The sequence below is a fragment of the Enhydra lutris genome, unplaced genomic scaffold (genome assembly GCF_002288905.1).
Source record: "Enhydra lutris kenyoni isolate GAN:26980312 unplaced genomic scaffold, ASM228890v2 scaffoldscaffold4, whole genome shotgun sequence".
Lineage (NCBI taxonomy): Eukaryota > Metazoa > Chordata > Mammalia > Carnivora > Mustelidae > Enhydra > Enhydra lutris.
This window is the reverse complement of record NW_019154088.1, coordinates 11584381-11605546: the sequence shown is the minus strand read 5'-3', so window position 1 is coordinate 11605546 and position 21166 is coordinate 11584381. Positions and strand designations below refer to the sequence as shown.

Below are 21166 nucleotides of genomic sequence, written 5' to 3'. Positions count from 1 at the left end.
TTAGTATTAGTATTAGTATTAGTATTAGTATTAGTATTAGTATTAGTATTAGTATAGTGACTCATTTAGTATTCCCACAGTTTTTGGCAGAGGCTTCATCAAATGTTTATTGAAAGAATGATTGGGGACATCTGGGTGCCTCAGTTGGTTAGACATCTGCCTTCGGCTCAGGTCTAGCCCACATCCAGCTCTCTACTTAGCAGGGAGCCTGCTTCTCCCTCTCCCTCTGTCTGATGCTCCCCCTGCTTGTGCTCTCTCTCTCTCTCTCTCTGTCAAGTAAATAAATCTTTTTTATTTAAAAAAAGAATTGTAAAAGTTCAGATTGTAGAATTTAAAAAAGATGTTTATTCATTCAGGCAAGAGAAATAAAAGCAAAAACCAATATCTCAAAAAGTCTCAGCACAGCCAAGGAAACAATCAACAAAACTAAAACTGAATAGGAGAAAGTATTTGCAAATGGCTTATCTGATAAAGGATTTAAGTATCTAAAATATATAAAGAACTGATATAATGTAACACCCAAAAAACAAATAACCCAATTAAAAAATGGGCAGAAGACATGACTAAACATTTCTCCAAAGAAAACATACCAATGGCCACAGACACTTGAAAAGTTGATCAACATAACTTATCGTCAGGGAAATGCAAATCAAAACTGCAAATCACCTCACACCTGTCAGAATGGCTAAAATCAAAAACATAAGAAACAAAAAGTGTTGGTGAGGATGTGGAGAAAAAAGAACCCTATTGCACTGTTGGTGGGAATACAAACTGGTGCAGCCATTGTGGATGGCAATATGGAGGTTCTTCAAAAAATTAAAAGTAGAACTATGATCCAATAATTGCGCAATTGGGTATTTACCCCCAAAATACAAAAAACACTAATTCAAAGAGATAATGTACCCATATAGTCATTGCAGCATTATTTACAATAGCCAAACTATGGAAACAGTCCAAGTATCCATCAATAGATGAATGGGTAATGAAGAAACACACACACACACACACACACACACACACACACACTGGAATATTACTTGGCCTTAAGAAAGGAATGAAATCTTGCCATTTGCAGCAATGTGGTTGGAGCTAAAGAGTATTATGCTAAGTGATGTAAGTCAGTCAGAGAAAGACAAATACTATATGATATCACTCATACATGGAATTTAAGAAACAACAAATGAGCAAGGGGGAAAAAAGAGACAAACCAAGAAACAGGCTTTTTTTTTTTAAGATTTTTTTTTTTCCTTAAAATATATTTCATTCTTTTTTAAAAATTATTTATTTTTAAATTATTCTTTTTAAAGATTTTATTTATTTATTTGACAGAGAGAGATCATGGTAGACAGAGGCAGGCAGAGAGAGAGAGAGGGAAGCAGGCTCCCCGCTGAGCAGAGAGCCCCATGCGGGACTCGATCCCAGAACCCTGAGATCATGACCGGAGCCGAAGGCAGCGGCTTAACCCGCTGAGCCACCCAGGCGCCCTAAATTATTTTTTATAAACATATATTTTTATCCCCAGGGGTACAGGTCTGTGAATCGCCAGGTTTACACACTTCACAGCACTCACCATAGCACATACCCTCCCCAATGTCCATAACCCCACCCCCCTTCTCCCAACCCCCCTCCCCCCAGCAACCCTCAGTTTGTTCTGTGAGATTAAGAGTCACTTATGGTTTGTCTCCCTCCCAATCCCATCTTGTTTCATTTACTCTTCTCCTACCCCCTTAACCCCCCATGTTGCATCTCCTCTCCCTCATATCAGGGAGATCATATGATAGTTGTCTTTCTCCGATTGACTTATTTCGCTAAGCATGATACCCTCTAGTTCCATCCACGTCGTCGCAAATGGCAAGATTTCATTTCTTTTGATGGCTGCATAGTATTCCATTGTGTATATATACCACATCCTCTTTATCCAGTCATCTGTTGATGGACATCTAGGTTCTTTCCATAGTTTGGCTATTGTAGACATTGCTGCTATAAACATTCGGGTGCACGTGCCCCTTCGGATCACTACGTTTGTATCTTTAGGGTAAATACCCAGCAGTGCAATTGCTGGGTCATAGGGTAGTTCTATTTTCAACATTTTGAGGAACCTCCATGCTGTTTTCCAGAGTGTTTGCACCAGCTTGCATTCCCACCAACAGTGTAGGAGGGTTCCCCTTTCTCCGCATCCTCGCCAGCATCTGTCATTTCCTGACTTGTTACTTTTAGCCATTCTGACTGGTGTGAGGTGATATCTCATTGTGGTTTTGATTTGTATTTCCCTGATGCCGAGTGATGTGGAGCACTTTTTCATGTGTCTGTTGGCCATCCGGATGTCTTCTTTGCAGAAATGTCTGTTCATGTCTTCTGCCCATTTCTTGATTGGATTATTTGTTTTTTGGGTGTTGAGTTTGCTAAGTTCTTTATAGATTTTGGACACTAGCCCTTTATCTGATATGTCATTTGCAAATATCTTCTCCCATTCTGTCAGTTGTCTTTTGGTTTTGTTAACTGTTTCCTTTGCTTTACAGAAGCTTTTGATCTTGATGAAATCCGAATAGTTCATTTTTGCCTTTGCTTCCCTTGCCTTTGGCGATGTTCCTCGGAAGATGTTGCTGCGGCTGAGGTCGAATAGGTTGCTGCCTGTGTTCTCCTCAAGGATTTTGATGGATTCCTTTCTCACATTGAGGTCCTTCATCCATTTTGAGTCTGTTTTCGTGTGTGGTGTAAGGAAATGGTCCAATTTCATTTTTCTGCATGTGGCCATCCAATTTTCCCAACACCATTTATTGAAGAGGCTGTCTTTTTTCCATTGGACATTCTTTCCTGCTTTGTTGAAGATTAGTTGACCATAGAGTTGAGGGTCTATTTCTGGGCTCTCTATTCTGTTCCATTGATCTATGTGTCTGTTTTTGTGCCTTATTTGTCAGAGAGAGTGAAAGCACAAGCAGGGGGAGTAGCAGGCAGAGCAGGCAGAGAGAGAAGCAGGCTCCCTGTTGAGCAAGGACCCTGATGTGGGACTTGATCCTAGGTTCTGACTTGAGGTGAAGGCAGCTGCTTAACCTACTGAGCCACCCAGGCGTCCCAAGAAACAGGCTCTTAGCTTTAGAGAACAACTGATAGAGAACAACTGATAGAGAACAAACTGATTGTTACTAGAGGGGAGGAGAGTGGGGGGAGGTGGAATAGGTGATGGGGATTGAAGAGTACACTTATCATGATGAAAACAAAACTACAAAATGGTATATTAGAAAACATTATAAAACAAATAAAAATGAAACTCTAAAAGAAGTTTACTCATTCAAATAACTTTGTATACCATAAATCAAGATTTTTAATGGGGAAAATCTCTGTTACAGATCTCTGTAACATAATTTAGCTGTTCTTGAACTTTTTGGTCTCATGACCTCTTACTATACTTAAAATTCATTGAGGACCCTAAAGAGTTTTTTTTTTGTTTGTTTGTTTGTTTGTTTTTAGCATGGATTTATATGTAATGATACTGTATTGAAATTAAAACATATTTTAAATTTATTTATTTTAAAATAATAAAACTTACATGTTAACATCTAATAGGCTTCAGATAGTTTCCAGAATAGAAAAGCAAATTGGTGAAATGAGTGGGATTGTTTATGTTTTTTCAAGTCTCTTTAATATCTGGCATGATAGAAGACTGCTGGATTCTCATACTTCTGTGTTCATTCTGTTGCAATATGTTGCTTTGGTTGATGCATCTGAAGAAAATATGGCCTTATACAGAGACACAGTTGGAAAAGGGAGGAATATTTTACTAGCCTTTTTAGATAAGGATTTTCTTTCTATAAATTAGAAATTTTTTAATTAAAAAAAATATATGATAAATGACTTTTGGGTTCTACAGTTCTGAGTTCTAGTACATGTGTAGATTCATGTAACCCTCACCATAATTATTATAATCATAATAGTTCATAATAGTATTCATAGTAGTTCCAGTACCTCTTGTGAACTCCTTCATACCCTCACCTTAGAGTCATACCCTCACCCTGCCTCTAATCCTTGGCAGCCACTGCTCTATTCTGTCGCTATAGTTTTGTCTTTCTGAGAATGTCATATACATGTAACTACAATGTGTAATTTTTGGAGACTGAGTGATGTCAAACAACTTTTCATTTATTTATTTGCAGTCAATATATCTTCTTTGGTGAAACATCTGTCTTTTTCCTAGTTTTAAATTAATTCTTTTGTTTTCTTACTGTTAATTTTAAATGTTCTCTATATGTTCAGATACAAGCCCTTGGTTGTGGTTTGCAAACATTTTCTCCCAGTCTGTAGTTTGTCTTTTCTTAGTAGTGTCTTCCACAGAGTAAAAGTTTTTAATTTTGGTGAAGTTCAGCTTATCAGTTTTTCCTTCTTCTATGAATTGTGCTTTAGTATCATGTCCTAAACTCTGCACAAAGATACGCTCACAAGCTTATTTCTAAAAGTTTTACATTATACTTTTATATCTGTAATACATTCTGAGGCAAGTTTTGTATACGGTGTGAGGTTTAGATTGAGGTTAAGTGTTTTACATGCAGATATACACTTGTTCTAACACTATTTGTTAGAAATTGTGTTTTTTCTGTGTTGAATGGCTTTTGCGTCTTTGTCAAATATCAGTTGGCCTGGAATAGGGAAATCCGTAGACACAGTAAATAGATTAGTGGTTGCCAGGGGCTGAGGGAAGGAGGGAATAGAGAGTTTCTATGGGGTTTCTTTTGGGGCTGGTGAAATGTTCTGAAATTAGATAGTGGTGATGATTATACAACCTTGTGAATATTCTACAGACCATTGAGTTGTATATTTTAAAACAATGGATTTTATGGTATGTGAATTATATCTAAATTTTAAAAATTTTAAAAAGTTAAAACTTTATTAGCCAGGAGCACCCGGGTGGCTCAGTCAGGTAAGTGTCTGACTCTTGATTTCAGCTCAGGTCATGATGTCAGGTCATAGATTGAGCCCGGGATTGGGCTCTGTGTTCAGCAGGGTCTGCTTGGGGTTCTGTGTCTCTCTCTGCTCCTCCCTGCATGTGCCCTCTCTCTCACTCTCTCTCTAATAAATAAATAAGTCTTGAAAGAAATTTAATTAGCTATATTTGTGCAGATCTATGTCTGGGCTCTTTGTTCTACCTCACTTATCTCTATATATGTCTATTCCTTGCCAGTAACATACTGGCTTGATTACTGTAGCCTTATCAGTTAAGTCCTAAAATCATGTAGTGTGGTTCTTCCAACTTTATTATTATTTTTTGGAAATGTTTTGGGTATTTTAGTTCCTTTGCCTATCCACATAAATTTACAATCAGCTTGTCTCTATAGGGCCTTTTGCTTAGATTTCAACTGAAATTTTGTTAAATCTATTAATCAGTTCAAGGAGCTTTTTTTAAAGATGCCCTTTGTCAGGTTAAGAAAATTCCTTTCTAGGGGCACCTGGCTGGTTTAGTTGGTTGAGCGTTGCACTCTTGGTTTTCGCTCAGGTCATGGTCTTGGGGTTGTGAGATCGAGCCCTGAGTTGGCTCCTTGCTCAGCAGGGAGTCTGCTTGAGATTCTCTCTCTCCCTCTGCCTATCTTCCCTACCCTCCTAGCCCCCCCACCCCACGCATGCATTCTTTCTCTCTCTGAAATAAATAAATCCTAAAAAAAAAAAAAAAGAAAATTCCCGTCTGTTCCTAGTTTACTGAGAATTTATATCATGAATGACTGTTGAGTTTTGTCACATGCTTCTCATATCACACGATATATTACATGATTTCTGTTTTAGACTATTAATCAGGTGGATATATTAATTGGTTTTTAAATCTTGAATCAGTTTTGTTCCCTTCAGGATAAGTCACATGGGGTTAGAGTGTCTTATTTTTATGTATTGCTGGATTTAATTTGCTAATAGTTTTTTTTTTTAAAGATTTTATTTATTTATTTGACAAACAGACATCACAAGTAGGCAGAGAGGCAGGCAGAGAGAGAGGAGGAAGCAGGCTCCCCGCCGAGCAGAGAGCCTGATGCGGGGCTCGATCCCAGGACTCTGGGATCATGACCTGAGCCGAAGGCAGAGGCTTAACCCACTGAGCCACCCAGGCGCCCCTGCTAATAGTTTTTTAAGAATTTTTGTAACTGTGTTCATGAGAAAGATTGCTTTGTTATTTTCTTGTATTGTCTTTGAGTATTTTTATTTTTTTGATAATGTATTTTTATAAAATTTCCACACTAGTAATTACATTTTTTTGCCCCAGTTTTATGATGGGTTTTGATAACAGGGTAATGCTGGCCTTATAAATGATTTGGGAAGTGTTTCCTTCCCTTCTTTTACTGGAAGAGACATACGGATTTGTTTTATTTTTTTCTTTAAATGTTTGAATGTGGTAGGAGTGCCTGGGTGTCTCAGTCAGTTAAGTGTCCCACTCTTCATAGGTCATGATCTCAGGCTTATTGAGCCCTGAGTTGGGCTCCAGGCTGCTCTGAACCTACTAAAGATTCTCTATCTCTTTCTTCCTGTGCCCTCCCCCACAAATGTTTGAATATGGTAGAATTTGTCATTGGGGAGGAAAAATCTCTGGGCCAGAGATTCTTTTTTGGGAAGGTTTTAAATTATGAATTCAGTTCCTTTAATAGGACTCTTCAGGCTCTTCCTTTTATCTTGGGTGAATTGTTGGGTTTATGGTTTTTGATGAGTTGCTCCACTGTTGTTTAGTTTATGTGTATAGTGTTCTTCATATCTCCTTCATTATACTTTTAATGTCTGTGGAGTGGTGACTCCTGTTTCATTCCTGATATTGATAATTTGTGTTTTCTCTCTTCATTTGGCAGTTTTTCTTTCTTATTTTAAAAAGTATTTTTATTTATTTGTGTGTGAGAGAGAGAGAGCACAAAGCAGGGGGAGTAGCAGGCAGAGGAAGAGTCAGGTTACCCGCCGAGCAAGGAGCCCAATGCGGGACTTAATCTTAACAACCCGGGATCATGACCTGAACCAAAGGCAGACCTGTAACTGACTAAGCCAGGCGCCCCTCTTTTGGCAATTTTTCTAAAGCTTACAGATTTTATTGGTATTTATGAAGAACTGACTTTAGATTTCATTGACTTTTCTCTATTGTTTTTCTAGCTTTAATTTCTACTTTTATATTTTTGCCTTGTGCTTGGTGTTTCTTTCTTTCTTTTTTAGCTTTGTAAGGCAGTGGCTTAGATTATTAATTTTTGACTTTTTCTTATTCTGAATGTTTTATTTTTGAAGATTTTGTTTATTTGAGAGAGAGCACGAGAGGGAGAGAGAGAACAAACAGGGAGGGGCTGAGGGAGAGGGAGAAGCAGGCTTCCCGCTGAGCAGGGAGCCTGACACAGGACTTGATCCCAGGACCCTGGGATCACAACCTGAGCTGAAGGCAGACAATTAACCGACTGAGCCACCGATTCAGAGCCTTCATGCCGAATGTCTTCCGTGGTATACTTTTCCCTCTGGTCACTGTCTTAGCTGCATCCTGCAGATTTTTATATGTTGGATTTTTTGTTCAGTTTAAAATATTTTGGAGTGCTGGGTGGTTTAGTCTGTTAAGCATCCATGTCTTGATTTTGGCTCAGGTGATGGTCTCAGGGTTGTGGGATCGACATCCCTTTGGGCGTCCGTGCTCAAATCTGCTTATTTCTCTCCCTCTGCTCCTACCCTACTCGCACTCTCCCTCTCTAATAAGTAAATAAAATATTAAAAAAAAAAAGAGTACACTTAAAGAGGGCACATATTGCATGGAGCACTGGGTGTGGTGCATAAACAATGAATCTTGGAACACTGAAAAAATAAAATAAAATTTTAAAAAAAGTACACTTATTATGATGAGCACTGAGTAATGTACAAAATTGTTTAGTCATTATATTGTACAGTAGAAAATAATATAATGCTGTATGTTAACTAAACTGGAATTAAAATTAAAAACTTGATTAAAAAATAGTTTAATCCTGACACATTCAGATACATCAGGAAAATGTTGATGACATTTTTGTGGCCCAGCAGAATAGATTAACTTACAGCTATTTCACTTCAAAGTAGACTGAATGTGACTTCATATTAAGGCAGCATTAAGATTAAGTACTACAGGGAAATACATGTTTAACTTTAAACTCTTATCAAAATACAATTACCAGTTTCCAGAATTTCCAGTACAGGACCTCCTGAAGAGAGAGCCAGTGTTCAATTACAATTTAGTGTGCATGACAAAGTGGAATTCAGAAGAAGTAAAGTTGTCTATTTGATATTTATCTCTTCATTAAATCTTTAATTTTTTTCCTGTCTATATTGCTTTTTTTATTATACATCCATTTCTTTGTATAACTCGTGATTTTCATGTATGTTTTTATTATAAGAAATATCATTATAAATAAGCTTATTTATTAATTTTAAAAAGCAAAGGAAGGGGAAAAGATACACCATGCAAACACTAATCAGAAGAAAGTTGAAGTACCAATAATAGTATCAGACAATGTAGACTTCGGAGCAAAAAAGATCCCTAATGATAAATGGGAACTATCACATAATCAGAGAAAGGCCAATTTACAAAGTAATTATAAATGTGTATACATTTTAAAAAGAGCACCAAAATACATAAAATAAAAATCAACAAACTGAAAGGAGAAATAGATAAATCCATTAATTATAACTGGATTTTTCATCACTCCTGTCTCAACAGTACTTCAGAATAATAAAAAATATATTTGGTCTATATATGGTCTACTAATCTTAACATTTATCGATTTATCTCCAATTCCTGGCAGAGGCTGGCATTTCCTAAGTGATAGGAATGTCTGTTACGCTGACGAGGTAACTTCTGGCTCCTAGATTTCAGGATGGGGACTGGTCACCAGAAAGATCAAGCAAATGATTTATAGGGTTGGAACTTCCAGCCCTACCTCTCAACCTCTGACCTTCAGAGAGAGTGGTACTGAAGATTTCAGTTCAGTTACATAGACAGTGCTTTTTTTTTTCTTTAATGAAATAAGATAGTTTTTTCCTCCATGATTTTATTTAAATTCAAGTTAGTTAACATATAGTATAATATTAGTTTCAATAGAATGTAGTGATTCATCACTTATATATAATACTCTGTGCCCATCACAAGTGCCCTCCTTAATGCCCATCATCTATTTAGCCCATCCCTCCACTCACCTCTCCTCTAGCAGCCCTCGGGTTTGTTCTCTATAGTTGTCTTTTATGGTTTGCCTCCCTCTGTTTTTCTCTTATTTTTCCTTCTCTTCCCCTATGTTTATCTGTTTGTTTCCTAAATTTCACATGAGTGAAATCATATGGTATTTGTCTTTCTCTGACTGACTTATTTTGCTTAGGATAATACAGTCTAGTTCTGTCCACGTTGTTGCAAATGGCATGATTTCATTCTTTTTGATGGCTGAGTAATTTTCCATTGTGTATATACACCACATCTTCTTTATCCATTCAACAGTCAATGGACATTTGGGTGCTTTCCATACTTTGGCTATTGTTAATAGTGCTGCTCTAAATATTGGGGTGCATGTGCCCCTTCAAATCAGTACTTTTGTATCCTTTAGATAAATACCTACTAGTGCAATTGCTGGGTCCTAGGGCAGTTCTATTTTTAACTTTTTGAGGAACCTCCATACTGTTCTCCAGAGTGGCTGCACCAGTTTGCATTCCCACTAACAGTGTAAGAGGGCTCCCCTTTCTCCACATCCTTGTACATGGTCAGTGATTTATTCACACATGCCTATGTAATGAATCTTGATATTAAAAACCCTGACCAACAAGGCTTAAGGAGCTTCCTGGTTAGTGAACATGTGGACTGAGAGGGTGGCACAGCCAAACTTCACAAGGACAGAAACTCCTGTGGTTGGAACCCTTACCGACCTGTCCAATATACCTCTTTATTTGGCTGTTGATTTGTATCTTTTATAAGAAAATGGTAATCATAAGTATAACACTTTCATTAGTTCTGTGAGTTCTTCTAGCAAATTTGTAGCCAGCCAGGCAAAACATGTGTGGCTTTGCGACACCCAGGACTTGGGGCTATACTCTGAGATTTGTGCAGTTTTGTGGAACTGAGTACCTTAACCTGTAGGGTCTGCACTGATTCTGAGTAGTTAGTGTCAGAATTGAACTGAATTGTAGGGTACACATTTGGTGTCAGAGACCTGAATCTGAGCAACCCATCAACCAAATGAAATTAACACTTAGAGACACTCAACCTGGGCACCTGGGTAGTTCAGTTAGTTGAGCAGCTGACTCCTGGTTTTGGCTGAGGTCATGATCTTGGGGTCCTGGGATCGAGCCTCATGTTGGCCTCTGCACTTGGTGAGGAGTCTGCTTGTGGACTCTCTCTCACCTTCTCCCTCTGCCCCTCACCCAGCTTCCTCTCTCTTTCTCTCTCTCTAAAATAAATAAGGTCACTGGTCCTGTGTTCATTTAAAAAAAATCCTTTCTGTTTTCAGGTTTACTGACTTATTCTTTAGACACTTCCATTCTTCCATTGACTCCATCCAGTGACATTCAGAATTTTTCTTACTGTATTTTTACTTCTAAGATTCCATTTATTTATGTCTTCTTTTTCTTAAATGAGACTATATATCTTCCTGTTCATTTCTAGGATGTTTACCTTCTTGGAGCTTTTTTATTGTAACTATTTTAAAGTGTCTGATGGGTCCTAAATCTGTGTCATTTTAGCATTTACGTCTATTGATTTTGCTTTCACATGTAATTTGGGACTTTCCTGGTTTTTTTATGCTTGGTAATTTTGGATTGTATCCTTGACATTTAACAAATTATGATACTTAAGGTTTATTTAAATTTTGTGAAGAGGGGTGCCTGGGTGGCTCATTTGCTAAGCATCTGCCTTTGGCTCAGGTCCTGATCCCCAGGGTCCTGGGATTGAGTCCTGCTCTGCTGGGAAGCCTGCTTCTCCCTCTCTCACTCCCCCTGCTTGTATTCCCTCTCTCACTGTGTCTCTCTCTGTTAAATAAATGAGTAAAATCTTTTTAAAAATCTGTGAAGAATGTTGATATTTAAAAATTTTAGCTATTCGCTTATGTTCAGTGTGCAAGTTCTGACTAGCCTTCCATGTATGTTGGTTTTAATATTAGTTCAGTTTTCAAAGACTTTGAAATTATATTCAGATCTGTCCCAAATGTGTACTGAGTAGCCAGTTTGGGACCTGGGAGGTGCGTCTGAACCTTGGTTCAGTTCTCAAAGTATGCTGTTTAATATCAGCTCTTTTAGAAATGCTAATATTGATCAGTGAGTCTAAGTATATTACTAGTCTCATCCATCTATTATTAAGTTCTATATCAGCTAACTTTTTACCTAAGAATTTTATCCATCATTGCCTTTATAATTTTATTAGGTTTTGCAGAGTGGTGGATTTTTAATTCTGTAATCATTATTCAGTTTCAAAATACAAATACAATTAATACTATAGGAAATGCAGGAGAAATGCTTGGCTTATTTTCCTTTTATTTATATTCAGAGTAATAAATTAGTGCTCTAGCAATTGTTCATGTCTAATGAGTTGGATTTTTTTTTAAAAGATTTTATTAATTTATTTGACAGAAAGAGATACAGCAAGAGAGGGAACACAAGCAGGGGGAGTGGGAGAAGGAGAAGGAGGCTTCCTGCTGAGCAGGGAACCCGATGTGGGGCTCGATGCCAGGACCCTGGAATCATGACCTGAGCCCAAGGCAGACACTTCATGACTGAGCCACCCAGGTGCCCTTAATGAGTTGTTTTTGAGTATTGTTATGAACTCATGGATATTTACTTATTTAAGTAGGCTCCATACTGGGCATGACCCTGAGATCAAGACCTAATCTGAGATCAAGAGTCAGCTGCTTAAACAACTTAGCCACCCAGGTGCCCCAGTCATTATTCTTTTGGTTGTCAAATTTTTCTTACCTTAAACCAGTGTGAGCCCCTACCATTTGGCTTCGGTGGAGAAAGTTGGATTTTCTTTGAAGATAAGGAAGCTTAAACATCAGAGTTCTTTATGTGTATAGGCTTCTTACAAGGCTTTGGGATTAAGGCTTTAGTTATTAGTGGTATAGGTTTTGTAAAATTGTAAAAAAAAAAAAAAAAAAATTTTAAGGTAAGGCCCAGCTTAACGTAAACTTGAGGTCCCATAAAACCTGGATCTGTCCCTAGTGTTTGGTGTGTATATTCCCTGCTTTCAGGCATAGGGAGATTCTAAGTGTATCTTTTATATATCCTGGCCTAGTTTTTATTTTTTTTTAAAGATTTTATTTATTTATTTGACAGACAGAGATCACAAGTAGGCAGGGAGACAGGCAGAGAGAGAGGAGGAAGCAGGCTCCCTGCTGAGCAGAGAGCCCTATGTGGGGCTCATTCGCAGGACCCCAGGATCATGACCTGAGCTGAAGGCAGAGGCTTTAAATCCACGAGCCACACAGGCGTCTCATATCCTGGCCTAGTTTTAGAAGTGGTCTTTTGTCCAAGGAGCTTTCTTTTTCTTTTCTTTCCTCTTTTTTTTTTTTTTTGAGGGACATGGTATTTGGTAACCCTAATCTAAATACTAAGGGATGCTTAATGCCACTGCCCTGTGTTGCTTCTAGGATTTCTCAGTGGTTAATTGTGAAGTATGTATTTAAATAAATATCATGACTTTTTTTCATATTTTCTTTATTGTGGGATTTCAGAATTTTTTACATCTTTGACTTTTTTATCTCTTTACGCTAAAAAAATATAATCACTTTTTTGCTGTGTCCTGCAGTATACTTATAATAGTTTTAAAATAACGTAATTGATATTATTCCTAACCATATAAATACTAAATATAGGTTTTTAAAAAGATTTTTTTATTTTAGAGAGAGAGCTTCATGCGTGTGAGTGGGGAAGAGGAGCACAGAGAGAGAATCTTAACCAGACTTAGACCTGAGTGCAGAGCCTCATGGGGGGCTCAGTCTCACAACTCATGAGATCATGACCTGAGCTGAAACTAAGTGTCAGTCACTTAACTGACTGAGCCGCCAGGCGCCCCACTACTAAATACAGGTTTAACATTTCTTTCTTTTTTTTTTTTTTTTTTAAGATTTTATTTATTTGACACAGAGAGAAAGATCACAAGCAGGCAGAGAGAGAGAGAGAGAGAGAGAGGGAAGCAGGCCCCTTGCCAAGCAGAGAGCCCGATGCGGGGCTTGATCCCAGGACCCTGAGATCATGACCTGAGCCAAAGGCAAAGGCTTTAACCCACTGAGCCACCCAGGCACCCCCAGGTTTAACATTTCTTTGCGGTTATTTTATTCCTTTAGATATATCGCACTAGGAATGTACAATCAAAATACTGTATTTCAAAGCCACATGTTTTATTTTTCTGTGTAATTATGCTACAAACTTGGAATGCAGCGGGGTATTGGTTTCAGTCTGTTTTAAATACTTAGAGATTGTTCCCCCCCGCCATTTTTGGCATTTTTTTTTTTCTTTTTAAATTTAATTTTATCTTTTAATTGTTTTGAAGGAAGAGGCCCTCACTTAATATCTGAACCAAATACTAAATTTATTTCTCTGTGTGCAAGGGAGAGCTGTGAGGCTTCTAGTTCAGGGATTGCAATGGGAGTGTTTAGGAAGTTAGTGGTTGAACTTTGTTATGCGATGAATGTGGTTATGGAGTGTTGCTGTTACTACTGATTGGTTGACTTTCTAAAGTGTGGTCACCGATTTGTAGCTATTATTGATAGACTGGGATGAGTTTAAAGCCAGATCTGATGCCTGCTGTTGTCCTTTCTTGAATTTGGAGTGTAAGAATTTTTTTTTCTTATGTAAAACAATGCTTTTGTCTTAATTTTTTAAAAACATTTTTATTTATTTATTTGATGCAGTGAGGGGTAGGGAGAGAGAGGGAGAGAACAAGCATAGGCAAGGGGAATGGCATGTAGGGGAGAAGCAGGCGCCTGGCTCAGTGAGGAGCCTGATGTGCAGCTCCATCCCAGGACCCTGGGGTCATGACCTGAGCTGAAGGCAGCAGTTTAACTGACTAGGCCACCCAGGCGTTCCCTTACTTTGTTTTTTAAAGATTTATTTATTGGGGCTTCTGGGTGGCTTAGTCAGTTAGGCATCTGCCTTTGACTTGGGTCATGCATGATCTAAGGGTCCTGGGATTGAGTCCCGCGCTGGGCTCCCACCTTGGTGGGGAGTCTGCTTCTCCCTTTCACTCTCAAATAAATAAACAAAATCTTTAAAAAAAAAAATAAAGTTTTATTTATTTTTAGAGAGAGTGAGAGTATCCACAGTGGGGGGTGGTGGATGGATGGGGGGTGGGCGGTGGGGAGATGGACAAAGGGAGAAGGTTAGAGAGAATCTCAAGCAGGCTTCATGACCAGCATGGAGCCGGACATGGGGCTCAATCTCACCACCCTGAGATTGTAACCTGAGATGAAACTAAGAGTTGGATACTTAATGGACTGAGCCACCCAGGTGCCCCAGTGATTTTGTTTTTAAAATCAAAACTGTATTACAGCCTGGGTGGCTCAGTTGGTTAAGCAGCTGCCTTCGGCTCAGGTCATGATCCCAGCATCCTGGGATCGAGTCCCACATCGGGCTCCTTGCTCGGCGGGGAGCCTGCTTCTCCCTCTGCCTCTGCCTGCCATTCTGTCTGCCTCTGCTCACTCTCTCTCCCTCTCTCTCTCTGACAAAAAAAAAAAAAAACAAAAAACTGTATTACAAAACAGATTCACAGGGACGCCTGGGTGGCTCAGTGGGTTAAGCCTCTGCCTTCGGCTTAGCTCATGGTCTCAGGATCCGGGGATCAAGCCCTGCGTCAGGCTCTCCGCTCAGCAGGGAGCCTGCTCCCCACCCCCTTCCCACTTTGCCCACTTGTGATCTCTGTCAAATAAATAAATAAAATCTTAAAAAAAAATAGATTCACAGAAGTCTTACCCCTTTTATCCTGTTTTCTTTCTTTTGAGAAAAGATTGGTAAACAACAACTTTAATGCAGGCCAGATTTGGCTACCTAGCTCTTCTTGTAAATAATGTTTTGTCATGGCAGTATTCATTTGTTTACATTTCATCTATAGCTTCTTTTGTGTTGTAACGGCAGAGTTGAATAGGTATGACATAGATTATACGGCTTGAAAAGACTGGAATATTTACTGTTTGGCTCTTTACTAACAAAACACTGACCTCTGCCATAGAGAATCATTTTCATCATTTTTTGGCTTATCTTTTTTTTCTTTTTTAAGAGGAAATAAGTTAGTGAGTTTGATGTTTACCTTCCTTTTATACAAAAGGTAGCATTCTGTAAACATTTTACTCCATCTTGCTTTTTTTCACTTAATATATCCTGAAAAATCCTTTATCAATATCTCTCTTAAAAATCACTTTATCAGTATCTCTCTTATTCCTGGGCTAGCACTCCTTATTTAGATGAACCATTTTATATTAACCTAATATAAATGGACTGTTAGGTTTTTTCTAGTCTTGTGATTTTAAGTAGTGTTATAGTAGAAAGCCTTGTGAAAAAGTCATTACACATTTTTTGTCATGATATCTTTGGGATAGATTCATTGAAGTGTTATTCTTGAATTAGAGTTTAATGTATATTATCATGCTGAATGTTACCAGTTTCCCCACCATGGGCCCATACCATCCTTTCCCTTTCCCTTCCCCTTTCTTCCCATTTCCCCACTCCCCCCTTACCCCTATTTGCTTCTCCACCTTTTCCCTCCTCATTTCCCCTTCTTCCCCTTCCTTCTTTCCTACGGTAAAGAATACATAACATAAAATTTACCACCTTAATCATTTTTAAGTGTATAGATAACTATGTATATTCACATTGTAGAACAGACATCCAGAATTCTCTCAATCTTGCAGAACTGAAATTATGTTCCCATTGAACAACAGCTGCCCCTTTTACCCCTCCCCTCCTGCCTCTAGTAACTGCCATTCTACTTTTTGTTTCCATTCTTTTTAACTACTCTAAATACTTCATATAGGTGGATTCATAGAGTATTTGCCCTTTAGTAACTGGCTTATTTCACTCAGCATAATGTTCTCAAGGTTCATTCATGTTGTAGCATGTCAGAATTTCCTTCCTTTTTAAGGCTAAATAATATTCCATTGTATGTATATACCACATTTTATATATATGCCTAGCAGTATTCAAAGCAATATTTCAAAAAGCAATTCTCTGTTCAAAGAGAATATTTTTCACTCACTTAGCAAATACAGTGTGTTCTCTTCAAGCTACCCAGGTATAATCTGCTATCATGGGTGAGGTTTTTTGTTTTTTTTAGGGAGGGGGATGGTAGGGAGGGGCAGAGGGAGAGAGGCTCTTAAGTAGGCTGCACACCCAGACTTGGGGTTGGATCTCACACCTGGAGATAATGACCTGGGTGGAAATCAGGACTTGGTCACTTAACTGACTGAGCCACCCAGGCACCCCTGGAAATAGTGATTTTCTGATTCTATCAGTTCTTGTAACATTTATTATCTATGATTATTCTCTGAGGAAAAAAATTCATCTCCTTTGTTTCCACAAGATACTGTTCTTACCAGAAAGGCATGATAAATCCATGATTCTTTATTTCTTTATCAATGTTCAGAATAGTGAGTTGTACCCTAGCAACTTCAAAAGTTGACCAAAGAGTAATTTTCTTTTTTCTTTTTTGAATGTTGTTATGAACTCAAAGGTGTTAGTATTTTTTATATTTTCCAATCATTGCAGTCACCATTCTTAGTGACCATTATTTGAGCATTCTTATATATACTCAAATGAGAAATTTGGCAAATAAGAATCCCTTCTGTTTCTGATTTCCTTTTACTTGCCTATAGTAGAATTTTAATGTTCTGCTTTCTGATTTGATAAGATGACCCAAGTTCATTTTATACAGTTTCCTATGCCAGACCTGGAATAAGCCATTTCTCCAAGGAGCCTGATTTCTTTTATTTCTTTTTTTTAAATTTTTATTATTTTTTAATTTTTAAATTATTTTTTTATCGTGTTCTGTTAGCCAACATGTAATACATCATTAGTTTCTGATGTAGTGTTCAGCAATTCATTAGTTGCATATAACACCCAGTGCTCATCACCAACACATGCCCTCCTTAATACCCATCACCTGGTTACCCCATCCCCTCAACCCTCTCCCTTCTGTAACCCTCAGTTTGTTTCCCAGAGTCCAGAGTTTCATCATTTGTCTCCTCCTCTGATTTCTTCCCATTCATTTTTTCCTCCCTTACCCTGTGGCCCTCTGCACTATTCCTTAGGTTCCACATATGGGTGAAACCATATGATAATTGTCTTTCTCTGCTTGACTTATTTCACTCAGCATAATCCCTTCTAGTTCCATCCATGTCGATGCAAATGGTGGGTATTCATCCTGATGGCTGAGTAATATTCCATTGTATGTATGAACCACATCTTCTTTATCCTTTCATCTGTCCAGGGACATCTCAGCTCCTTCCACAGTTTGGTTATTGTGGACATTGCTGCTATGAACACTGGAGTGCATGTGCCCCTTCATTTCATTACATCTGTATCTTTGGGGTAAACACCTAATAGTGCAATTCCTGGGTTGTAGGGTAGCTCTATTTTTAATGTTTTGAGGAAACTCCATACTGTTTCCTAGAGTGGCTGTACCAGCTTGCATTCCCACCAACAGTGTAATAGGGTTCCCCTTTCTCCACACCCTCACCAATGCTTGTTGTTTAGTATCTTGTTGATTTTTGCCATTCTCACTGGTGTAAGGTGGTATCTCATTGTGGTTTTGATTTTTATTTCCTTGATGGAACATGATTTCTTTAAATGAGAAATTGATGTTTAAAGTGCACAGTCTGAAGGCAGGGGTTATTCATTGCTACAGGGTTATCATTGCTTTTAGGCCTTTTCAGGCCATTCCTCATGCCAGATCTTCTATCATAATTTCTTGATCGTCTGAAACTTGTTACATGGTTCCCAAGGGGCATTTCCCTGGAACAGTGTTCTTTGAGTTCTGTGTTTCATAACCATTTGTTTCCTTTAGCCATGAAAGTTAGTTTGGCTGTATAGAACATCCTTGGGTTGCATTTTATTTCTTTGAGTATTTACATATATAATTTCATTATCTGCTGGTGTAAACTGTTTATGCCAGTGTCTCTTGTTGGTCAATGCCAATGTCTTTTTCTTTCTCTTCTAAATAATTTGGACTATCTGTGCAGATGCCAATGAAATTTTTTCCCCCTTAAAATCCAGTAGTTTTAGGAGACTGTGTGTTGATGTTGATCTTCTGAGTTGTTTTCCCAGGTATGTGATATACCACCATTTCAATATGAAGATTTAGCCTTTTTAAAAAAATAGATTTAGCCTTTTTTTTAAATTTCCAGAAATTTTTTGAATTATAGTGGCTAGTATTTATTCTATTTCATTGCATGGGGTTTTTTTTGGGGGGGGCGGCTCCTAGAATATCTATTTTGTATTTATTTTGTCTTATCAGTTTTATTTTTAAATATCTTTTTAATTTTTTTTTCATTTTATTTCTTTTTTTCTCCCTTATTTATATGGTGTCTTCTCTTATGTCTCTTCTAGTTGAGTCTTCATTTCTGGTCCTTTTCTGAGTTAGCTCAGATTTCTTTTGAAGTCTTCCTGTTATCTAGCTTTCTCATTTAAAGGCTTTTCTAGTTACGATTTGTGTTGTTTTAAAGCTTTTTAGAAAACGTTTCTTTAGTTTGTTCTGTAACGTAAAGTTACAGTTTTCATCTCCTTTAGACCAGCTTTTTCTGCTGTATTTTCATTTTCTTTTTAAAGATTTTATTTATTTGTCAGAGAGAGAGAGAGAGAGCGCGAGAGTGAGCACAGGCAGATAGAGTGGCAGGCAGAGGCAGAGGGAGAAGCAGTCTCCCTGCTGAGCAAGGAGCCCCATGTGGGACTCGATCCCAGGACTCTGGATCATGACCTGAGCCGAAGGCAGCTGCTTAACCAACTGAGCCACCCAGGCGTCCCTGTATTTTCATTTTCTATAGGTATGCTATACATATTACTATCCTCTTAAAGTATCATTTTATTGGAATTGATCAAGTGCCCTTTTCTGTGGCTCGTGTTTATTTTCTGTGCACTTTGAATGCATTATGTACAATATGTAATATTAAAATTTTATTAGCTCTGGATGATGTAAGCTCTAAGTTGCAACCTATTAAACTAGATAAGCTGTTGTAAGTAAGTTAGGTACCATGTCCTTTTCTTTAGCAATTTGTTTTAGTTAAGACAGTGGTCTGTCTTGGTCAGTTGCCGTTGACACCATGCTTGCTCTACAGTCTAGCAATCTTAGTGCTTGAAATTATGTCTGTGTTGTATCATAATGTCTTTGTAGTGTCTACCTATTTCATGGGCATCTGTAATGGAAAGATAAGTACTTTTTTTTTTTTTTTTGCACTAAACAGATTTTGAAACTGATTTTTGTGGGGTTTTTACCCCCTTTCCAACAAAATAACCTAATTAATGTATAGAATTAGTAGTGCTACTTGGCCCTGGAATGTTTGTTATTTAATGAGCCCTGATATGCTGCTGCTGTTTTTTTGTTTTGCTTTGTTTTAGGTTAAATGGAAACCATCCTTGGGAGCTGGATGCCTGTGTAGCCGTTTTATCACATCAGTGAATTGCAATGAGTGGAGGGGGAGAGCAACCGGATATTCTCAGTGTTGGAATCCTGGTCAAAGAAAGATGGAAAGTGGTGGGTACACATCTTGGAGAGAGAACATATCAGGGGATAATTTTTGGTATCTTGATAAAAGTAACATTTCCATAGAAAATAATAAATATATTGCTTATATACCTAAAGCATATTTTCAGTTATCTTCCTATGATTAAATCCTGTTTATACCATAATTCTTGCTTTATATAGTAGTAAATGTTCCTAATCTCTGATAGCTAATGTTGAGTAAGGTAAATCAAAGTGTACTTAGGAAAGACAAACCACCACCAACAAAAATACCATACAATGAACTTCTCTTTTTAAAAACGTTTGAACCTTTTATTAAGGAAAATTATAAGCATATGTAAAAATAACAAGACTGATTTAATTAACCTTAGTGTGTACTCATGCCCCAGCTTAAATAGTTATCATTCTGTAGTCAGTCTTGTTTTCTCTTTAACCTCCCACCCAGAATATTTTGAAGTAAATCTTTTACCTTAGCATGTCTTCTGTACATCCTTGAGTTATGTATCTCCAAAGGATAAAAATTCTTTTAAAAATGTAATCATAATACTACCACACCTAAGAAAAAGAATTTTTTAATATTAAGTATCCTTTTAACTTTCACATTTCCCCATTGTAAATTATTTTTAATGGTTTAAATCATATTCATATAAAGCCTGGGTGTTGCAGTTGGTTGACATCACTTAAGTTTCTTTTAATTTCTAGATCTCTTTTCATCTTTTTTTTTTCCTTTTTTTTTTTAAATTGAAGAAAGTAGATCATTTGCCTGTAGAATTTCCCATAGTTTTGATTTCTCTGATTTCTTCCATGTGGTATTAACATGTTTTACTGTCTTGTGTTTTATGCATACTGCTATTGAGACTCAATTAGATCTGAGTTCAGGGTTGTTTATTTAGGTGGCATTTTTTTCATAAAGGGTATTGTGAACTGTCAATAGGAGGCACAGAATGTCTTATTACCCATTAAGACATTGTTTGTCCTATAGCTCATTATCATTTTAGCACTATTGATCATCATTTTTAAGTCTATTAATCGCAGATTGTGACATTCTGTCATGCCTTCATATTTTTAGTTGAAGTATGTCTACAAAGAGAAACTTCCTATCACCAGCTATTTGATTACCCTGAGATACATTTTGATTAGGAAAGCAATAAGTACATAATTTCTTAATTTACCAGTTTTCAGAATAATGAATTGCTGCCATATCATTTTCCAAAAGATGATGATTCCAAAAATGAGATTTTAAAAAATATACAATTAAGAATTCATGGATTTAAACATATTTTAAGTGTTTCAGTCAGTTGTAGATATTATCCGTATTGATCCCCAAATTTTCTCACTTGACTAGGGGACACCATTCATGTTGTCTCTTGAGTCTTTTCAACTAATAATTAATCCTAATAATAAGTCTTTTGAAGTCTTCCTTGTCCTAGACCTGGAATCTATCATCTTTCCTGCTCTTAAAGACACAATTTTTGTTTTAGATGTATTTAAGTATATATTTTATCGCTACCA

The 21166-nt window shown here is 37.4% G+C and overlaps 1 protein-coding gene across 1 annotated transcript in view; it reads left to right on the top strand.

The window, feature by feature from the left end:
• The window catches only part of LOC111140331 (tau tubulin kinase 2), a 161157-nt gene that overhangs the window by 24279 nt on the left and 115712 nt on the right, over nucleotides 1-21166 (top strand). The window contains exon 2 of the mRNA XM_022492616.1: nucleotides 19531-19666. Within this exon, the coding sequence (XP_022348324.1) occupies nucleotides 19598-19666 (69 nt within the window). The 5' untranslated portion in view covers nucleotides 19531-19597. The remainder of the gene's footprint in view (nucleotides 1-19530; nucleotides 19667-21166) is intronic.